The 24,155-nt window shown below is 36.0% G+C and overlaps 1 protein-coding gene across 1 annotated transcript in view; it reads right to left on the minus strand.

The window, feature by feature from the left end:
* Positions 1-24,155, minus strand: part of LOC114053716 (thymocyte selection-associated high mobility group box protein TOX) — a 371,079-nt gene that overhangs the window by 150,341 nt on the left and 196,583 nt on the right. Inside the window, exon 3 of the mRNA XM_027876845.1 lies at positions 17,600-17,842. Within this exon, the coding sequence (XP_027732646.1) occupies positions 17,600-17,842 (243 nt within the window). The remainder of the gene's footprint in view (positions 1-17,599; positions 17,843-24,155) is intronic.

Genomic DNA, 24,155 nt, shown 5'->3' on the forward strand with positions numbered 1-24,155 from the left:
AATCACCAGGACCTTGGTGAGGGTGTCAAGAATGTAGAAGGTGACCTTAAAACTTAAGCTTAGCCTCATCGGAAGGTAATGATTCTAAGAGGTAGAGTGTGCATTCCAGGTATAGAGGATGGCAAGTGTAAAGAAACAGAGATAGGAATTGGAATATGTGAAGAATAATAAGCAGGTAAATTTATCTCAGTTGAAGTGAAAACTGAAAGGGAGTAAATGAGGATGAAGGCTGGAAAGGTAGGATGAGTCAAGACTGTGAAGGATTTAAATGCTGGGAGTTTACATGTATCCTAGAGGTAACAGGTAATTAACTGAGGGTGTACTAGATGACCACCCACTAAGATCCTTTTCAACTTGAAGATTTTACTTAATGGAAACTGCTCCCTCTAAAGTTGCCAAATCTAACACCCTTTTCTCAGTCCCCATCCATCTTGACTTCACTGCAGCTTTTGACACTCTAAATTACTTCTCCTTGATATTCTCTTTTCTCTAGGTTTTCATGATGCTGCCTTTTATGTTCTTCCTCCTATCTGTCTGCTACTTTTTAGTCTGCTTTGTTGGCTCTTCATCCAAGTCTTGACAGATAACCATGAATGTCTCCCATAGCTCTACCTTCGGCCCTCTTTTCTTCTCCTTCTATACTATTTATTTCTCTTGGTGAGCTCACCAGTTCCCTTGAACTCAATTATCATATCTATGTAGTTGATCCTCAGATCAGTATGTCCAGACTTCTTTCCTGACATCTAATCTCACATCTACAACTGCTTATTGAACAACTCAAACTGGAATCTGAAACTTAAATATGAAATCCGTATGTTTCCGTCCAAACCCCCCCTCTCTTCTAACTTTCCTATTACTGCTGAGGACACAACCATCCTCCCGGTCACCTATGTTCACAACCTGGGTGTCATCTTTGATTCCCCCTTCTGTCACCTCATATCCTATCTGTTACCTAGTTCTGTCAATTAGACCTTTGCAACATCTCCTTCTCTCCCTTGACACTGTTATTACTCTGGTGAAAGCCTTCAAAATTCATGTCTGAGCTATTGCAAAAACTCGCTGGTTGATCTTCCTGCCTCCAGACTCTCCCCACTATAGTCTGTCCTCTGCTCAAATCGATCTTTCCTAAAGTGCAGGTGACCATGTCACCTCCCTAATCAATAAACTCCAGTGGCTCCCTATATCCTATTTCAAGATAAAATATAAAATTCTCTGTTTGGCTTTTAAATGTCTTCCTAGCCTGACCCTTCCTGACTTTCTGGTCTTCTTCTAACCTTACTCCCAAACACATATTCTGTGATACAGTGACACTGGCCTCTGTGCCGTTTCTCCCAGAAGCAACTTTTATCTCCTGATTCTGGGCATTTTCATTAGCTGTACCCCATTCCTGGAACACTCTCATTCCTCCCTCATATCTGGCTCCAGGCTTCCCTGCCTTCCTTTCAAGTTTCAGCTAAATGCCTACCTTCTGCAACAAGCTATTCCTAGTCCTCCTTAATCTTAGCGCCTTCCCTCTAAGAATATAGACAGTTCTTGCTTTATGTAAATTTGCAGTACAGTGACTTTACGTAAAGAATTCTGAAAGAAATTTGCATTCCAAAAAAACAGCTATGTTAACTTTACTGTTCAGTGCTGTGCTCTCTCTGCTCCTGCTGCTTGGCTTGGTGCTCCACAGCCTTTCCCCCCTCCCCAAAGCAAAAAACTTAAAAAAACCCCCAAAACCCTTCAAGTGAAAGCAGAAGAATGGTTGCACAGAGACTGCCACACCCTCTACTCCCCAGATTAGGGGCTTCACTTGAAGACCTCCACAAAGGGAGGAAACCTTTCCCCCACTGCCCACATAACAGCATCTCCACCCCTATGTGCCTCTCTTCTGTCCTTGGGGACCGTATGTCTGTCCCCAGGCCTCACATGTTGCTCATCTTCTCATGTGAGTCCGTGTCTGGCTGCTACATCTGCCCTGCTTCCTCTCAGTTCTGGCCAAGCCCTTATGTGATTGGCCCTGCAATGTTTCTCCTCCTGCTCTCTATTTTCTGGCCTGGGCCCCCATGTGTCCTTGAACTAGGTCCTGGCCCCTTCCCTTCACAGGTATGTAGCCCCTTTCCTCTTTTTCTTCCTCACATTCACAGACAAATTTGAATTATGTAAAAATCACTTTAAGTGGAGGTCTGCAAAATGGCCTATTTATGTAAAGCAAGAATTGTCTGTATCTCCAATTAATCCTGAATATATCTTGTTTGTAGATAGTTGTTTGCCTGCTGTCTTCTCTGTTAGACTGTGAGCACTCTGAGAATATGGCCTGTTTTCCCCTTTGTATTCCTAGTGCTTAGGGTAGTGCCTGACAATAGTAGGTGATTAATAAAGGCTTGTTAATTTGACTTGAGTACTGTGGAGGAGAGGGAAAGAATTGAAAGGATGACAAGGGTTACCCAAGCTGTTCTGTAGAGGGAGCAAGATGAGCAAAAGAAACACTTTTAAAGAAGTTTTGTTGATAGCATACAACTTAGCAACTGACTATGTACTGTCCTGCTTCCATCATGTCCCTCTTCTCATGACCCTATTTGGGGTTTTTTTGGCAAAGACGCTGGAGTGGTTTGTCATTTCCTTCTCCAGCTCATTTTGTAGATGAAGGACTGATGTAAACAGGGTTAAGTGACTTGCCCAAGGTCACACAGCAAGTATCTGAGGCCAACTTTGAACTCAGGAAGATGACTCCAGGCCCAGCACTTAATCCATTGTGTCACCTAGCCTTCCTTATGTACTGTCTTACATATTCTAATTGTTGCAGGCATGTATTCCTTAAATGAGACTGTAAGATTCTGGAGCCTAGGTTCTAAGTTTATGTTTTTGTCCACAATGCACCCAGTGCTCAGCTGGCTAGGCACCAATCTGATATTTCCTAACAAGAAATAATTGTTGAACTGAACTACAGGCTATACTGAATTACAATTCAAAAGGATACTCTGCATCTTTTAGTTGCTGGCAGGTTAGTCTAGTGTACAAAACCTATTGAAAATGCAGCTTCTCTATTCAAGGGAAAATAGACCCACAAACAGTATTAGGTTCCGTAAGTGTTCACCACCCACAAACCACAGGAACTACTTTGTGAGAACATCATATGCTTCCTACCCTTTCCAACAAGTCCTGAGCACATAGATGGTGGTCATCGCTAGTAGCTGTACCTTGAAACACACCGAGTTGTGAATCTCACTAGCATATGCAGATAAGTTTAATATATATGTACACAGGAGAGGTACCGTAGCATAATGAATAGAAGGGCAGCCGTGGAATCAAGAAGAGTAAGCTCCAATCTTGCTTCTACGGCGTATGTGTGAACATGAGGAAGTTACTTAAGACTCTCAGTGACCCTAAGCAACTTTCTAAAACTGTAAATTACAGATGGGATGCTGCTCTGCATCAGGGAAGGATATTTCCTCACCAAGAGTTCCCCACGCTGATGAAATCAGAAATCTAGACCAAAATTTTTTAAAAAGTGTAACACGTGTTATGATAAACATTTTCATTTGCATATAAAATAGAAAAAATCCCTTCACAGTAAGGAAGCAATTGTTTGCATCCTTTGGGAATGTGGAGAGAAAGAGAGAATGCCTTCTTTAGTAATATTGACTTTTGGGGTGTGTGTGGGGGGGGGCGCGGAATGTGTCTATATTCTAACATTACTAATTGATTTTTCCTATATGACTATCTCAAAATAATTTCCACTTTAAGACCTTTCCATACCATGAAAGAAAGAACAGGTCAAGAGAAGCTGTTCATAATGTTAAGAAGGCAGAATTTCTCATTTTGAACATTTTTTGCCCTTTCCCCTCCCTTTGCCATCCTTTATCATTTGACACTTTCAGCGAGGACACTTACGGATCTACTATTCAGATAATTGAATAGAGAGTCTTTTACTATCCCCACCATTATTACCAAGTGTCATAATAGATGAAATATGGCCCTATCTGAATTTAGTGTCCAATCATTTACACCTGGCTAGTCAGTACAGACCATGACAAAATACATATTTTAAAAAATGATATTTTAACAAATGTTTTCAGTTTTTGTGAGTTGAATCATTTTTTTCTTAAGACAGTTGACAATTTGAGTAAAAAAAAATCCTAAATTTTAAGGAAAAAAAAGACAACTAAATATATAGAAAAAGCTGTTACTTATAGAAGGAACACTTTACCCCCCAAAATAAGATAGAATTTAATTTAGTTGTTATTTTTCCTCCCTGGGGAATTTATACAGTATGGTAACTTCAGAGATCAAACTATCAAATTTTGAGGATGAAATTTATCAAAATATAACAAGTGTCTACTAGGTAAACAAAAAAAAATCTATTCCTGGGGATAATGATGCTATTTAATAACTTATTTAATAATGTTTTAATTGATTTTAAAAGAAGAGGGTTAATCAAACCTATTATTTTCTAATGAAAATAACAAATAGGCAAATGCCATATTTTAAATGCTTATCTTCCCATTGTCCCCACCCCCAAACAGTGTTTCTCAGAACTTCCAACCAAAAGAAACTTAAGTGGGAGATTGTCCTTAAAAAGTATCATAATGGCCTGGATTGGGAGAACTTGTTAAATAATTAAAAAGACAGTGTCTTGAAAAGATATTCTTTCATTTCTCTCCTACAAAGCATTTTTGCACTAATGTTTTATAACTCTGTGGCTAAGCGGATTTATAATGCAGCATTTCTGATGACCCTGATTCAGTCTTAGACACAATGATCAAACAAGTCAGCAATCCAGGTTAGGTCATTTAATACTTTTATGACCTTTGGCAATTCACCTCTCTAGGCCTCAGTTTCCTCATGTGTAATCGGTGGGGAATGAATTAAGTAATCTCTGAGGTACCTTCCAGCTCTAAATATCTGATACTTTATCAATGAGATACTCTAGATAAAAAAGAAAAAAAAAACAACTCCAGCACTAGTGATAGACTAGGTTAATCCAATGTATCATTACCCACATGGTCTGTTATTAAGGATAAGCATTAGTCCTAAGAATAACCAAGGAACATGTCATCAGGAAGAGAAAAGTCCTTCTTCTGATGGATCAGAATTCAAGTGGAAATTTTTTCACCATCACAAATATCTCAGATTCGCAAATTTGCAAACAATTCATATTAACACTATGTCAACTATATATTACAATATATTTTAAAGTGTACCAATAAAATACCATTTGGATTCCTGCTAAGATGAGATGCTAGGGCTTGCATTTCTTTCAACAGTAAATAAATTACAGTGGGTGCCATCTACAGTGACCTTTACGCAATCCTGCATTACATTCTAATATAAAAATCTAGGGAAATGTGACATTAGTGTCCCTCTTTGAGGAGAGTGTACTACTGGCAAGGTTACCCTCAAAACAGTAATCAGTGCAATGGTGATGTGTGTTAAGGTGGACATAACAAATGGAGTCCCCATGGACGTAGTCCTGAGGCTAAGATTAATAATGTGTCAATGGCTTGTGCATGAGGGGAAAAAATTAAGTTGTTTTAAACCAATGAAACTGACTTGGCTTTGAAAGACATTCAGATCATCTGTACAGTTAAAACTGAGAAGGTTTCATGCAAAGAGGATGCTGAAACCAGCTTTAATCTAATTAATATCTGTATTAGTTACTGGGTGAAGCCATCCTGGTGGCTCATAATTAGAATGGATATTTATATGGTATATTCATATTTATGACACCTTTCTACTTGTTTCTCAAAACAACCCTATGATGTATGTACTATGAGCATTAACCCAATTTTAAATAGATGAGGAGACTGAGGCTCAGGGAGATTAAGTGATTTTGCCATAGTCCCACAATTAGCATGTGCCAGAGGCAGGATTGGAACCCATGTTTCTTCTGATCCCAAGTCCTGTTCTCCTTCCATCATACCAATATGCTGTTCCTTTCAATTGTATAGGTGTTGAAAAAAAGAAGGGGAAAGATGAGAAAGAAAAAAAGAGAAATGCGAGGAATAGGGAAGAGAGAAAGCAAGAGAAACAGTTTGAGGTCAAATTTGAAAAGGGAATGAAAATGTAAAGAGAGAGAGGGATGAGATGATTACTGGGGGCACTGAGGAAAAAAGATCATCAACATGAATCTGGGCATATAAATTACCCTACATCCTTGCTTCGTTCCAGGTTTAATTTCTCCACTAAACAAGATCATTTTCCTATTTACTTTGTGAGTTTTCTTCTGAGCCACCACAACAATTTTCCATCAACCTCCTTGCCCCACGAGGAGAAAATGAATTACTCATTAATCACTTTGGAAAAGATTCCTTTTTTCCCTTTTTAAACTAACAATCTCAGGCATTATCATGACTGACTAAAAGCTCACTGCTCAGAGAATCCTTGATTTTCTACTTACTGGGAACTCATGCATCACAAAAACAACTTGCACCTCTGTATTTTCCTCTTTTATCTGTTTTTTCTATGGATTATTTAAATAATACACACACACATTTGTGTATGTGCGTATCCAGCAAAAGATGCCTTAAGAGACCAATACTATTATAGACTTCCTATATGTTTGCCATTAGGACTAGAAATGACATGCCTAGAGACAAGATGGAAAATAACTGGCTAGAGACAATTATCAAGGGAAATAAGACCTAGGAGTCAAAACAGTTTAAAAATTCAATGTGCATCAACAATTCAACAATTATATTTTCAAAAAAACTTAGCAGAAGTATGACTTGCAGAAGTCAAGAGTTAATCCTTTTCTCAAAGTCAGTCTCTTTTAGGTCCTCATTAAGTTATTGTGCCCAATACTAATCTACATAACTTAAGAAAGACAGGGTTAAAAAGCAGAGAAGCTAATATGATTAACAGGTTGAAAAGTTGGACCTTTGAGGAAAGGTTAAAGGAGTTGGGGTTATTTGGTTTAGGGAAAAAGACAACTGCAGAATGACTTAATAAATGTCAACTACATGAAATCCACTGTTATTGAAGTATCTGGAGTAAAGATATAGACAGAGTGGGTTAAAATTACAGTAAGAGGTTATAACTTTACGTTTAAGTAGGAAATTCCTAAATGGAATCCAAATCTCCGATGGCAATTTTACTGTTTCTGCAATATTACTTATCATTGCAATTTAATTTAATTAAACCCAAACAGGCTAGCAAGGGGAATCATAGAACCTGTATTTCTAGACAGAAAACCACTTTTTTATCTTAATGGTTTCAGGTTAACACAACTTAGAGGCATAAGGGTTGATTCAATAACTTTTGGAGAATTGTAGACACCTCTGTGAAGAGTGGATTGGATTTGGAAATTGAGAGGTTGGGTTCAAATACTTGCTTTGTCATTACTTTCTGTGTGACCTTGGAAAAGCTGATTAACCTCTCTGGGCCTTAGTTCCCTCATTCATAAGAGACTTATATGAATTTTAAGATCCTTTCTAGCTCTAAATCTATGAAATATATCTTTTGATCATTTTCTCTTCCATAGTGCAGTGATGAGACAATGCTCTGATTTTCACAGGAAATGTAGAACTTAATAATGAAACAAACTATTACATATTCTGGTTTTAAATTTCATTACTTCATTCAATAGAAGAAAGCCTTCTGTTTGGTCTGGTGACTACTGAAAGTTGTTCAGTAATGCTTCCATTGAAATTAATCATTTGCTCCAACACTAAAAGGTACTTCCCAAATCAACAACTCAGTGGAGCCCTAGGATAAATCCTAATTACTAAATTTGGAGTTAGTTTTTGAGAAACAGAATCCTTAAAAGCACCTTACAATTAATTACCTGAGGATAGCCTGTCATTTTGCCCTTATTACTAATTTCAGAATAAATAAAAAGTTATATTTTCAACAACCTAGAAAAAATGAAAAGACATCCTATTTCTTTACTCTGTTAAGGTGGTTTAGCACATTGTTCTCATGTGCTGCAAAATTTAAAAAAGGATAATTTGGGAAAAAAAAGACTGTAATTGCTAAGCACTTGATGAACTGTGTCATAATGCTAAATAATTATTCGCTGCCTTTATTCTTCTGTCAAAGTGGGCAAAATCATTTCTTTTTATTGCTTTTTTTAAAATAAGGAAACAAGTCACTGTGACATCCATTTCATTTTAAACTAATGCTTCTATTATTCCATATCTAAATGGAGCTGACATCATCTGCTCTTTAGTGTCCTAAAAGATCTTTAGCTCTCGTCCACTGTTACATGTTTTATGCATTATGTGAAATAAAATACTTCAAGATTTTGAAAATATTTATTTTAAAAACAGCAATCAAATTGTCTGTAATCACATTTTCTGCTCCGCTTTGAAAGCTGCATTATTCAATATGCCAGTGGTCTTTTCCATAATGGCGACATATTAGAAATTCATGCTGCTCTAATACAGCTGAATTCACTGATGTACTGCACTCCCTATAGACCTAAAGAAACACTCATGCTTCAGTTTCATGTGTCCCACACAGTACCTACTGATGTGATGGTTGTCAAAACAGTTGTACAGTGACCTTTGAATTCAGAGTGTGCCACGACTGTATGCTAAGAAGTGACAATAAATCTGAGCATATACATTATGCTTTGCTTTTGTTGCCAGGGAAAAAATAGAGCATTTGGGAAATAAATCCCTCAATTTTATTGCTTTTTAACATCTTTTCCATTTTTAAACTTCAAAACTGGACATTTGAAGCATTCAGAGGAATTGCAATCTCTTTTGTTGCTTTTTCATTGTAAATTTTCTATAATGTTATTAGGAAGCATACTCCACAAAAAAGCCTTGTTTTTAAATGAAGCCTTTCAGTGATTGCCTTCTCAAACTTTTCAAGGCTTCCCTTTGTACGAGTGAGGGGTTGTGGCTTGCACAAAGAGCAAGCAATCACTACATGTAGGCCAAACAACAAGGCTGGGATGACTTTGTACAAGTCTGCGTTTCCCTGTGGACCAAACCTAGTTAAACCAAACAGTGAATGTGTGTGTGTGTGTGTGTGTGTGTGTGTGTGTGTGTGTGTGTGTTGGGTAAGGCAAATAAATGCCTAAAAACAAATGCACAAATTGAAGAACTCGATCTTAGGTTCAAGAGTCAAAGATTTTTCACATAAGTCGTGAATAATTAATAGGGATCTTTTTTTTATTTACCTTTCTACAAACCAGCCCAAAAACTTGGAACAAACCACTAATTTTTTCTGTCCTGCCACACATGGGGAAAGCAAAAAAAAAAAAAAAAAAGGCAAACTCAATACAAAGCAATAAGAAGCCAGGTCAGTCCCAACTGCAGAATAACAACTACTCCTTCACATGAAATGATCCTTTAAGGACTCTCAGACATCTCATTAGCCTACAAAGCCTTTCTGAAAGGCAAGTCATTACGAAGAAATTGAGGAAAGGAAAGTATAGTACAGTGAGGTTAAGTCACTAGAGGACAAACAGTCAGTCAGTGAAGCCAGGATCAAAGCTTTTGACTTCCATAACTAATGATGTCATTTCAATGGACTCTCTGCACAGGAAATTTATCAATGAATCATAATGACATTTAATAATCAATGACAACAACTAAAAAAAAAAAAAGAATTTTAAAATATGAAAAATTATCTTCCTCTCCTCATCTACCCACCCCTAGTATTGAGGAAAAGCATCTTTTTGAAAGGGTTTAGCTTTGACCTGGAGAACTAGAACTAATAAACATTTACCTTGTTCTAAACAGCTCTAGATATTCTAGCCTGTTTGACAGTCCATCCCCTAAAAGAGGTTGGGAATGGAATATCTTTCTAATATTTCACCTATCAACCATGTGAAGAACTCAATTTCTTGAAATCCCTTAAAGAGGAAAGAGGGCTCTTCAATGATCATGTAACATATGTGGTAGCACAATCCAGGAGAGAAAAACTCAGAACAGTGCTAAAAAGCTGGGAGGAAGTAGGGGGCTGGGGAAGCAGGAAAGTTTGGAAGGAAGGAGAAATATAAGAACGTAGAAACTTCATAGTAGCATATCCACTGAAGCATATAAATGTAAGAAGATCTTCTATTGGAAACTTGTTCTCAGGGCCACATTGGTTTTTTTTTTTTTTTTTTGGGTTAGGCAATGGAGTTAAGTGACTTGCCCAAGGACACACAGTTAGTAAATATTATGTGTCTGAGGCTGGATTGGAACTCAGGTCTTCCTGAATCTAGGGCCACTGCTCTATCCAGTGCACCACCTAGCTGCCCCGATGTTGTTTGTTTTGGTAGATTAAAAGAAATTAGTGCATTGATTAGTCAAGATGTCAATTAGCGAAATCATACAACCTTGGTTGATTTTTGCAAGTAGATGAGCTAAAGACTTCTGGAGTTGGATTCAAAAGATAATCATTTGAATAATAATTTTTCCAATTGATGAATGTTTGATAATTTAAAAATGACAATCTTTCTTGACCTCGTTTCTTCATCTGTAAAATGGAAGTAATGATAATTGCACTACAAGTCTCAAAGGTCTGTTGTGAATGAAGCATTTTCAATAAGTGGTAAGCATTTATGAAATGCCTACTATGTTCAAGTCATTGCTCAAAGTTAGGAATACAAGGAATAAATTGAAAAACAGCCCCTGTTTTTAATGACCTTACATTCAACTGTTGAATGGAACACATAAACACGTAAGTGAATACCAGATAATTTGATGACACAGAGTACCCCAAAATCTGTGGAGGTCAGAAAAGGCTTCTCCAAAGGAGTTGATACCTCAGATGATTTTCAGAGGGAAGCTAAGGATTCTAAAAGGTAGAGGTGAAGAAGGTGTGCATTCCAGGAACGGAGTGAAAGCCTTCTAAGGATGTGGAGTCGGAAAATAGAGTATGAAATTCAGGGAAGAGGGAGGAGCAAATGAGACAGCATTGTACAGTAGAAAAAACACTGGATTTCAAGTCAGAAGACCCAAGTTTAAATCCTAGCTCTCCTATATACTACCTGTGTGACCTTGGGCAAGTCAATTAACCTCTTAGTCTCATTCTGTCCCCTCAATAATTAGGTTAGATTCAATGAAGTCCCTTTTGGTGCTAATTCCATGACTTTATAAAGTGACCCAATTCGGTGGTAATATAGAACATGGAAGGAAGGAGTATGTAAAATCAGCTTAAAAAGAAAGATTGGAGCTACACTATAAAGGGCTTTAAATGCTGGCCTGAAGAATTTGAATTTCATCCCAGAGGGAGCCAGTCAGACACGTGATTTAGGAATGCTAATTTATATCGGCTGTGTGGAGGATGGATTAGGAAGGGATTAATTAGACTGAAGGTGGGGAGACCAAATAGGAGGCTATTGAAATGGAGCAGGTGAGGGTTGCTCAGAGTCTGAACTGGGGTAATGGTTATGGGAGTGCCAAGAAGGGTAGGGATAGAAGAGATGTTTTGGGAATGGAATGGACAAGAACAGGCATCTGGATATGGGAGGGTCAGGGACTGTGAAGGGTCAAAGATGACTCCACGACAGTGGGCCAGGGTGACTGAAAGGTTTGTAGGGCCCTCAACAGAAATGGAGAATTCAGTTTTAGAGCATTAAAGAAATGTGATTCAGTATTGTTTGCGGGCTCATTGAACTACATAGTATTCCATTTACGTATCAGCCTGGATGGGATAAAGGACAAGTTTTAGTTGAGGATGAATGAGAGAAATGTTCTGTAAGAATTTAGAAAAACTATAGACTCTATGAATGACTCTATATGACATGAAATATTGGACTGATTTTATTTTTCCTTTTCTTAGTCTTTCTGTTTAGCATTATTTAGAAAAAGCCCATGATACAGAATCTGTGGCCTTGTTTTTTTGTGAGTGATAAGGGCAGTCCCTTTTCTAAAATGAAACCATTTTCTAAGGCAAATCCCAGGAAAAAAATATATATATATAATATATATTTGAATTAGGCTAAAAATACTTAATTATTCTGCATTGATTAAAAACCTAACTGAGAAGATATAAACATAATGCTGCCAAAATCTAGGGGGACTTCTTTATTAACAGTGGTGATGCTGCTCTTTAATCCAATTAAAGTTATTTGCCCTTATACACAAATCCATGTAGGCTATATTCTATATTCAACTAACCATTTACAGTCAGAGCTTATGGAAAGGACATTATTTCATGCTCTGCATGGTGGCTTTGAGGAGTTTTTGCTCATATTGTGTGTGAGCTTTTGAGAGGAGATTTGAAAGGGAAGTACTAGGTTCCTTTCAGGCCCCTTTTACTGTTTAATTTCACCACCTTTTCGTTCAGTGTTTGCATAAGCAGTTTGGTCAGAAATTGTGACCTATTCACCAGAGTGTCTCAATTATTGGCAGGCAAGTCACTGTAGTTCAATAGCTAAATTTTTTGGATCACATCAATCATGAGTACCAGTAAAAGGTCCAAAGACTTAAAATTAATTTGAGTAAATTCTCCTCAAGAAGCATGGCTTGAAAAATGCTTTTGAAAAATCTCTTATTTCCAAAGTACTTTTCAAAGCAAATAATCCTTTAAAGACTTATAAACTTCCAAAGTGTGAAAATGGAGGGTCATCTGCCTTGACATTTGTATGCTTCTAGGGACTGAGGTGAATGTGAAAATAGGTTAGCAACATATTGTCAGTCTCCTTTCCCAATGTCATCAAATCTAGTCTAGGCTTCCAAGGCTTTTTAAATACCTCCACCAAGCTCTTCTCTACCATTGATAAAAAGAAAGTTCTCATATACACTAAAATATTTAAAAGAGCATCTTTTGTGATAGCAAAGAATTGAAAACAAAGCAGATGTCCATCAATTGGGAAATGGCTAAACAAATTGTGTTACATGAATGCAATAGAATACTATTGTGCTTCAGGAAACAAAGAATATGATGAATACAGAGAAACCTGGAAAGATTTACAAGAAGTGATATAGAGCAAAGTGAGCAGGGTCAAGAAAACAAAAATACACAATGACTACAATAATATAAATGCAAAGAACAACCACAAAGCAATAAAAAATGAATGTTGTGAATTACAAAGAAGAGATACAAGAAGGCACCGCTCCTCCACCCCTTTGAAGCAGTACGAGATCCACAGGTATGATACACTGTACATACATTCAGACTATTTTAATGCATTGATCAGTTTTACTGATTTTTTTCCTCATTTTTTTCTTTAAAAATATTTATTAAATGAAATGGCTTTCTGGGAGGGAGAAGAATACTGGAGAAAATTTGATAATGTAAAAAGAAGGTTCAATAAAAAGTTATTTTTTAAAAAAGAACTTTTCCTTCCTCCTGACTGCTTCCTTCTCTGCATTCTTATGATATTTGTGTTCTTGATAGTTAATAATATGGTGTCTTTCATTGCTAATTGAGTCTTGCATTATTTTTGCCTATTTAACAAAATTATAAGCTTTCTGAGGCAGGAGTCACATCTTACTAATAGTTAATAATAATAGCTAACATTTATATAGCCTTTACTATATGCCAGGTACTGTGCTAAGCACTTTACAATTATTATTTCCTTTGATCTTTACGACAGTCTTGGGAGGTAGATGCTTTTATTATCCTAATTTTACAGATGAAGAAACTGAGGCCAACAGAAGTAAAGTGACTTGCCCACAGTCACACAGCTACTAAGTGTCTGAGGCTGTATTTGAACTCAGGTCTTCCTGACTCCAGGCCAGACACTCTACCCACTGTGCCATCTAGCTGTCTCTAGGCAGCTATTACTATTTCTTCAATAGTTTCTTCAGCATCTAAAGACCAAAGTAGGCTTTCAGTAACTGACAAGTTTGTTATCATAGTTATACCTGGATTAAGGACAAGATGCGAAGAAGAACCTTCTAAAAGCAATGTTGGTAGATGGAAAAGAATTTCTTATTCATAAACTTTCTCTCTTTGTTAGATTCCTATTGAACTTTTACAGCATATTTTGTGGCATGTAATTAGCAAAAAGCTTGTACTTCAGCCTTGGCAAAGATCTCAGTGTAATATAAGCTTTTTCATCCTTGTGTCATAAGCTAAAGTGATTTTGGAAATTCACTAAAAGCCCAAGCCTATCGATATCAGACCACACTGCCATACATCAGAAAAATGAATTCAGTATAGAGGGTTGAATGTATGCCATCAGCTAGAACACCCCAAGACATAGTCAAACAGAATCATCTGGCAGGGAAAGTGTCTTGGTATCACTCCATAGGATGTTCTTTTGTTAAGCAGAGTAAGTGTCCACTTGTGTATTAGAAGTTCAGGTGTACTAGCCAGGATGTTTTATTTCCCAGAATATTATTTCTACCCATCATCCTGGTATTGAAAATTCTACAATTTGATATTTATTTTTCAACCTTAAGCAAAATGGAACTTTGTCCCTTGGGGAAAAAAAATCCTTGGAAGAAATAACACTTAGTCATCATTTACATTTTAGTATGAATTAGTTTATTAGAACTTCTACTGAGAGCAGACTTTTGAAAGGGGATGTATTATGAACCCAGGGTAATTTAATATACTGTTTGGAGTATTATGTAATCATTTACTGCTTAAAACATGATTAAAGAATTTTTATCGTGAATCCCTTGGGCAAGTGGTATCAAACTCAAATAGAAAATTTCCTGCTAGCTGCATATTGATTTAGAAATTCACAAATTTAATATTATTTATGTTGCATTGTATTTTTATCTATTTTATTAAACACTTTCCAATTTCATTTTAATCTAATCCAGACAGTGATTTTGACACTTTTGCCTTGGACCACTAAATGGTAACCACTGTTTTAGTGGAAAGAAAACAGAAGACTTTGATTTGATTCTAGGCTCTGTCACTTGTCACTTATGTGACTTTAAGAGAGTCATTTACATGCTCTGTGCCTCAATATCTTTATATGTGAAATGGAAATAATGATGATGAAGATGATGATAGTGGTAACCTACATCACTTATACTCCAGGGACGTCATGAGGGCTTAATGAGAAAATGGTGAAAAAGCAGTGAATTTGGAGTGAGGAGATCTTGGTTTGAATCCCAGCCCTGTCACTATTGGAGTGACCTTAGACAAGTCACTTTATGTTTTTAATCCTTCATTTCCTCATGTATAAAATGATGAGGGTGGGCTATATGGCCTCTCAGGGCCCCTTCTAACTCTAGATATATGACCCTATGATGATGTAACTGAAAATAATAGTAACAACATCAGATTTTAGATTAAATGCTATTCCAGGTTTAGTTTCATAGAATCATTTATGGGATACACTTCTCTTGGTAGAAAAGTGGGTACTGAACTATGGGTACTGAATGCCGAATATACTGTCAGACATAGTCATGGTGTTGGCTGGTTTTTACTTAACTCTCCTTTTTTTGCTTTTATGGAAGTTATAGAAAATAACTGTAGTATTAACCCCCCCCAAAAAAATCATCAAACATTTTTTAAATGAGAACATATAATATAGCTAAAGTTATTTGTAAACTATAAAACATATAAATGTCAGTTGTGGTTATTATTATTAAATTCTTGGAAATTTTAGGACATATCAAGTTGGTAATATGAAGGAAGAGAAATCAAGTTAATGTAAATGAGAAGAAAAACTTAATTTTGTGCCTTAGAAATAAATGACTCATTTTTCCCTAGGTCATGTCATGGAAATGAAAGTGAGTATTTCCAGAAAAAAAGATTTTATATAATATTCCTTTATCTCACATGGTTATAAAGTAGCCCATTTTCTTTGATGGTTTGTAAACTTTTCCTGATGGTAATCCCCCAAAAGAGCTCCACCCATGTTTGGAAAATGGCAGCATCAAAGGAATAATTAAATAATCTTCAAAATATTTAAGTTCTAGTTTGTTTGTTTTAAAAGTCTAATTACTTACTATTCATTCTCCTAGGCAGGGTCTCCTGAGCTGGAATAATCTGGAGAAGTTGTTTCAGTGATATTGAAAGTCTTTGTAGGCAATGCCACCCCACCCCCGAAATCAGTTTGGATAAAAAAAAAATTGCATATAATTCCATGCCCAACCATGGAGAAAAGCTATAGTCTATGTTCAGTCAGTCAACAATGTGCCAGACAGCATACTAAAACATGAAGGATAAAAAAAAATCTATTTTCTAAAAGACTTAATTTCAACTTCAAATAGAAATCCAGTGGAACATCTTTTTATATCTGTATCAGAATAATCTGACTGAAAACTCAATTTATTTAGTTAAGACTAGATAACCAAGTAATCTATCTGACAGTCAAAATGCATTAATGATTCTGGTAATAAAAATGTTGCCTAGAAGAGTTATTGTGTTTCAAATTAACAAGTTAATCAGTCAGATCATTCTGATCATAATAGCACAGCTAGATAGATTCATAGATAGTTCCACAAATAAGCGAAAAAAAAAAAAGGATTATTGTCACAAAAGAGAAAGGTATCTAGAAGCAAGTTGCAGAGATCTGTGGTCCTTTGCCCTGTCCTACTGTATTACTCAGTGAAGACAAAAAGGAAGCATTCTTATCAAATCAGTGGATAACACAAAGCTTGTAGAGATAGCTCACACAATGGATAACAGAATAAAGATATTACCTCAACAGACTAGAATGCTGGACCAAAACTTAAAAGAATGAATTCTAATAAAGACGACTTTAAAAGCCTCCATTTAGGTTAAAAAATCAATTCAATGAGTACAGGGTGAGAGAGACCTGGCATACGTAATATGTGAAAAAGGGGATCTCTGTGTGATAATAAACTTGGCAATATGAGCTAACATTGCTTTTAAAAAATAATGCAATTCTTGGGCTGCATAGGAAAACAAACAAACAAAAAAACCATCATATCCAGATCAAGGGAGATATAATTAACTGTGCCACCATACTTGGTGCTAGGCAGATTTAGTCAAACTAATGTTATTTAGATCCTCTAGAATATTATTTTCAGAATGATATGACATATTTTAGGCATGATGCATAACACATGGCAAACTGGACTGTATCCGATAGAGGTGACCAGCATGAGAGATTTGGAAACCATGTTCTAAGGAACAGCTAAAGAAACTAGTGATATTTGGGGTATGGCAACTTTCTTCAAATATTTGAAGGGCTATCATGTAGAAATGAGATTAGAATTATTCTTTCTAACTCTTGGCTTCAGAGGGCAGAACTAGGATCGATGAATAAATTACAGAGACATTTTTTGGCTTAATGTAAGAAAGAAAATTCTAACATCTATAGCTATTCAATAGCAGAATGGACTATGTTAAAAAGTAATGGCATTTCCTGTCAAAGGACATATTAAAATAAAGGGTGAAATGACCACTTGTCAGAGCTGTTGTTCTAAGGATTAATTATACTGTTAATTAGGATATCAGACTAGAGGATGCTAAGTTCCCTTCCATCTCTAGGATGATAAGATTCTATGATAATAAGCTCATCAATACTATATTTAGGATTTCTGATACTTATATGAACATTTGAAATAAATAAGTGATGGTTTTACTTCGACTTTTGATAAAGAATAGATAGAAAATCACTTCAGCATTTTGCAGAATATAGTACAGAAATATAGGTCATTTGGCAAACATTTTAAGCAGTTGTCAGTACTTCTGGCTTCATAATACTGTTTTATGATCATTTTAAAAGTCTCACTCATTAATCCAGCTCACCACCACCTCTCTCCATGTCCCCCAAATGGGTAAAAGTTCTTACCACAGAAATGGAGTTTGACAGCAGTGTTCCATCTTGGCCCAGCATGTTGGATACAGTGATTTCAGGTAGGTTCATATTTTGCGGATGGAATGGAAGCAGCCCATTATGGTTCATTGGGTGACAAAGAGGGTGGTAACCAGACTCTACCTCATTTAGGTGCACCAGCGAGTGGTCAGGTAGTGAAGGGGGTGTAATTGGAGGAATGTTAAAGTCTTCACTTTCAAGGCTTGGGCCAGGGTAAGACTGTGAAATGAAAATAAGAATATTGTTGAAAATCATCACACACACATGAGCATGCCCTCATATAACCCGCTTATATGTTACTTCAGGCAGTAGCATCAATTTAGCAAACAGAACATTTCAAACACTCATAGATTCTCCTGTTGCAGTTTGGCTATTATGCATGGAGGGAAAGTGCCTCAGAGGCATAAGCCTGTCTGGTATGCACATAGCCTCCATTAGGCAGGTTTTTTTCCTCCCAAAAAGCTGAAATCAAACAGATTTCAAGGGTCCCATTAAAATTTTCCAGAGTCTTAATCTAGCTGAATACCTTTTTCATGGGAATTGTGGGGAAGGAAAGCAATTTATGAAATTAATGTTTGATCAAATGTGCTTCATAGGGCTCCCTACAGCTCAGATCATGGGCTGTAATAAAATGAATTGCAGAAACTTTTAGGTTTTGAAAAAACCCATATACTCACCTTTCTACTGGAAAAAAAAACCACATCATAACAATAGAGAAGTTACTTGCGCATATTGTGGTATAGCTTCATTGAAAGCATGATATACAAAACCAAAAATAAACAAAACATAAATAGTGTTACAATTAAAATTAAGATAAACTGAGGCACAAGCTTCAACCATAATCAAATTATTAGCAAAGCATAAATTTGCCAGTATACAGGGTCTCAGCCTCCTCAGCAAACTAGAACTCCAAATGAGAGCTAATGGATCATTTTTTATAGACAAAAAGAGCATCCAAATAAATAGAAGGCAACTTCATAGATGGGGAAGACAAGATGATTGCTACAAAGTTAGATGCACCATAGACATGGTGAATAATTTGATTGGCTGGAAATCAGGAATGCAGGGATAGCCACAACCTCTCCTTCCATCTTGCTAGGAAATTCTAATTGATTAGTCTACCTACAAGAATAACTAATGGTACATACAGAGATAACAGATTTCCTTTAATTGTACAAGGACAACTAGTGGTATAGAGATAACAGGTTTGTTTTAATTAAAGTGATTTATAGGAAAACTGAACTTTTAAACTCAGAGAGGAAGAAACTGAACTTCTTAACCTATGAACTTCCAAACTTAATTCAAAGACAAAGAAATATGGCTTAGGCAGTTACACAAAATAGTGGCAGAGATACAGAATAGATGCAATTACAAAATGGAATCAATTTTTATTTTTTCAATAGGAAGGCCTATTTTTAGCTGCAAATTCAAATGGAGATAGTTTTCTTGGTTTCAGACTATTAACATTCACTTCTATGAATTCTTTTCCTTGGGAATCAAGTCAAAACTAAATATTGCAGTTAACCTAAATTAATTTTTACAGATTTTAGAAAATAGTAACAATACAAATTAAGGCATAGGAATTAATCAGTGAAATAACAACTAATGATATTTATGCTTTCCCCTGGAAGGTGTCATCAGAGAAAACTATGGTAATGGAAGAGTATTTGGGAGATTTTAGCTCAAAAGAGAAAATGGCAATATTCAAAGAGAATTAAGAAAAATTATATAATAAGAAGAGCATATGAAACAATACTGATGAACATATCTGTGGACAAACATGTTTACTTGGAGCAGGTGGTATTATAAGGAGAGACAATTTCAGTCCCAATATTTTCATGCATCCTATTATTTGACTTGAGAGAAGCTTTCCAGTCTTCAGGATCATCAATAACAAGTTTTACCTTGTATAATGTAACATAACACTGCATGCTGAGATAGATAGGCAAGATTTTCAATGGTCATGCAGGAGGGCAGCCAGAAAGTGAAAGCCAAAGACAGTAGTTAGAAGGTAGTCATTGGGAGCTCTGCCATTAAGCTTCATGCAATAGCTTCCAAGAGCCTGGGGTTATTTTCTCCAGATGGTGTCTATTTGTCTAACAGAAAGAAAATCTTTGAATCGCACTTGCTAAATGTTTTACAAGTTCTGATATATTTATTTAGGTGCTGCTAGAAGACATGATTAAATGAAGAGCTACTAGTAACATCTGGAACTGAGGCAGGTCCTGAAGAGCAGGAAGTGTGTGTGTGTGTGTGTGTGTGTGTGTGTGTGTGTGTGTGCGCGTGCGCGCGCTTGCGTGCACAATGGGAGATTAGAGAGAGTTTGGAGGGCGGAATGAAGGAGAAGCTTAATTCAGCCTTGGAGATAGAATCTTAAAATGTAAAAACCAAGAAGAAATGACCAGATACAATGTTTTCCCTATTTCTTAGTTATTTCAAAAGCTTAGAGCGCATGCCATTAATTTGAGGAAATACACTGTTAGTGATATGTATAATTTTAAATTTAATTCTTACTTGTCATCAACTAGATTACCTTCAGGCTCTGGGTTTCTGAGCTTGTGCTAATTTTCAGGGCTGCTTTTGGCTTTGGTGTGGTTTTAACATGAGCAATGGCATGAAGGGTGGTCTAATAGAGAGGAAGCAGATTTTCTCTTTTTGCAAAGGGGGAATTTTACATAGAACATGTAATTGCTGTATACTGAAGGAGTATCTGAGTCTTCTCCCAGAGCTGCTCTCTCCCTTAATCTTATATTTATGTGGAAGGGCTATGCTAATATTTGGGTTTCTTATCTTTGAATCATAGACTTTTAAAGTTGAAAGAGATGACCTTAGAGGTCATCTAGTCCTACTTGAAGCATGAATCCTTTCTTATCAAAGTGGCAAGTTTTGGATTTCATGATGTTTATCTTTAAGTAGCTATGGGGAAAAAAAGGGTTGCTGTTTGATCTTTCACCGAATGAGGCAGAAGCACTATAATAACAAAGGGGAAATAAGGTTCTGGTTTTAAAAAGAGATACTTAAACCTACGAAAATACTCAATGATACTCTCTTTAGTGTATGGTGTCTTTCTGTAATAGAATTTTCCTGGTAGTTAGGTTTTAATTTGTGGTGTTTCAAAGGGAGGTTTAATTGGTATCACTTTACATTCAGTGATAACAATTGTACTGCAATTTAACTCAGCTACATGGTTATTTTCATGTAATTACACATTAACTTCATTTAACCCATGTAATTACATACCAGAACCGCAGATTCCCACAACTTAACCAGAAATGGGTAGTTAGAGTGATCATTAAATATAACTGTACAAGGTTACTAAGCAGCTTCTACTTGTGACAAAGAAATTTTTTTGAAAATCATGATATAGTTATTTTGTACACGTCTGTTATGGTATAATTGGAGCCATGTAATTATATAGTGGCATTTATATCTAGATGTACCAATACTGACAAAGAACTAACTATGATGTCAGATTAACTTTACTGGAAATCTTTATGTGTGTGTGGAAATGAATTAGGAAATCTATAAAAATGTCTTTGTAAGACACATCTGTCCTATGATAAAGGTTTTATGAAACTAACAGAGCTAAGTTCCATGTTAACCACATTTCGCTGGGTTTTTTTTAGGGAACACAGAATTAAAAAGGATGTTAAAGACAATCTGGTCTGATTCCTTATATTATTGATGAGGACACTGAGGTCACACTCAAGGTCACACAAGTAAATAGATAAACTAGGATTCAAACAAGTTCTCAGGTTCCAAATAGAATGTTCTTTCCACTAGACCAAATTTCTTCCATACATCTCAAAGTCATAATGATGATGACAATTCTTTTAAGGGTTACAAATCAGTTAAGAGGATGATTAAGGACATGTGGTTTACAAATTTCCATTTTACATAAGACTGACTAAATGCCTTCTATTCCGAGAACATTTGAATTTGTCAGTTGACACCATGATGCTATTCGTTGATGTTCGAAGGTATAAGCAATCAACCAAATGCATCAAGTGAGAGATGATTAGTCTGTAGGAAGTAGTAAGAACCAGAGGGTTATTTGACATCTGATAATTCACTTTGGTGCCTCACTATGGCTACTGCTGGCCTATAGTACAATGCGTAGTCTGTGCTATGTTCCATGACTCTGGGAGAAGGACATTCCCATTAGAACCATTGTGAAATCACAGATCTCTTTTGTCTTTCAGTTCCTTTTTCATGATTGCTATTGAAGAATGGCAACAAAAACAACAGCAACAATAAGAATAGATAATTCACATTTTATGGCACTTCATGGTTTTTAATGGACTTTCTTTAAAACAACTTTGTGAGGTAAGAAGTGTAAGAATGATGATCCTCAATTTGCAAAGAGATTAAAAGACTTGCCCAGCTAGAAGTTTCAGAACTAGAACTTGAATCAAAGTCTTTTGAGGAAGTATAGAGTTTCTGTGCAGTTTATAACTTCAGGATTTTTTTCTCTACAGCTAGGACTCTTGAACAGGGCATCTGTTTGAGAAAGCTTTGGAGTGAAGGAATGGAGGGAGGAGAATGTTTATACAGGCAATATGATGATGATACCTGACCTACTAGGGCTGCTGAGGTTCAAGGCAGGCAATTTTGTGTTCATAATAGTAATTTTAAAAAAAGCCATTTATTAAGTGCCTACTCTGTGCAAAGCACTATGCTAAATATGGGGATACAATGGCAAAAAAAAAAGTTCCTGCCCTCAAGAAGCTTACAATCTAATAGGCATGAACGTATGAGTAGAGTCTTTAGGGCTGAAGTCAGCTTCCAGGAGCAAGCAAAAAACAAAAACAACCCCAAAACAAAACAAAAAACAGAGGGCAGACCTCTAATAAGCAGTTAGCATAGAATAGAAAGACAGGAGAACTGGCAAGCAGATCACAGAACTGTGGACAGCCCAATGATGGGAGTGATATCTTTCTGATTTGAAGCTTTTATCTTTTTATCTGAATTTATAAAGAGTTTGAAGGACCATTACCATGTTAGTACAAGTTCTGTATGTTGTTGGGAGAAGGGGTCATTATACCTGGACTTTTAAGTATCTGTGTCATACAGAAAAATATGCAAAATCTTTTCCATTTTATGTAAAAAAATCTTTTTTATCTTTAGTGATCATCTTTATCTCTTACTTAGTTCAGATTTTTCCCCCTAGACATAGTTATGTAAAGTATCTACCTTTTATAAATTTATCTAGGGGGAGAATTTTCCTTAACCATATTCTTCTGAAAATTTTTTTGGTAACTCATTTAATATTTAGTCTGTGAATCCATTTTGAGTTTATTATGGTATACAGAGTAATATGATGGTCTGAACCTAAGTTTTGCTAAATGGCATTCTAGTTTTCCCATTGATTCTTGTCAAATTGGGAATATGTCACCAAGTACAGCATAATTTGAGGTCCAGAAGTGCTATTTTCCCTTCTTTCCTACTTTTTCGTATTTCTTCCCTTTAAATTCTAGATCTTCTGTCATTCCAAATGAATTTGGTCATTATTTTATCTAAGTTTTTAAATTAATCTTTTGGTAGTTTAATTGGTATTGCACGAAATATACAATTTAGGTAGTAACACCATTTTCCTTATATTGGTTCTATCCAGTCATGAGCAATGAATATTTCTCCAGTTCTTTAAATTGCTCATTATTTTTTTGAAGAACATTTTGTAATTATATTAAAACAAACCTTTCATATATCTTGCAATTTGCAGTTATTTTGTAGGGGACTTCCATTTCTATTATTTCCTCCTGGATGTTGTTTCTCCCCTTCCCCCAAAAAAGGGGGAATACAAAGAAGTCTTCAAACAATAGGTGGGGAAGCTTAACTTTAATTCCTGGAAAAATTCTATAGCTTATTATCAAAGGAGTGGTTTGTAAAGTGATCATTATAAACTATCCTAGTGTTAGACCAATTCATTTCCCTTTGCGAAAAGATCACCAGAATGGTACATTGTGAAAGTTCCACATGTATGATATACCTGTATAACCTGTCCTTGTGGGCAAAATGAAGGTATATAGGCTGAATAAAAGTAGAACTGTAAATTTGGAACTGGGTTGACCCATCAGACATAAACAGCAGTGGCGTGCCATAGCCCCTGTCGTTGGCCCTGTACTATTTGATACTTGTCAATGATTTGGACAAAGCCATAGATGACATTTGTTTCACATTTCTGGATAAAAGGAAATCACTACTGTCCCTACTACTACCAGGCACAACTACTACATACTGTTCCTCTATGTGCTAAACTCTGCATTCAAAAATTTACACCATTACTGAGTTTTGTAAACAAGTGTATTTTTTCTTTAGCTGGATGTATATTATCTAGTTATCAGTTTCCTGAACTTTATAAAGCAAGTTTGCATTTTAGGGTTATAATTGGCAATTTTAACTTTATGAATTTATAAAAACATGAGTAATGATGGAAGACTGACTTTATTGAAGAATAGTTATGAAGACAAGGTTAAACAAGGTCCAGAGATCCAAAACTGGAAAGATTGTTAGCCCTCCAAGAAACTGGAAT

Source organism: Vombatus ursinus, unplaced genomic scaffold (assembly GCF_900497805.2).
Source record: "Vombatus ursinus unplaced genomic scaffold, bare-nosed wombat genome assembly UNPS02014812.1, whole genome shotgun sequence".
In the NCBI taxonomy this organism is placed as follows: Eukaryota; Metazoa; Chordata; class Mammalia; order Diprotodontia; family Vombatidae; genus Vombatus; species Vombatus ursinus.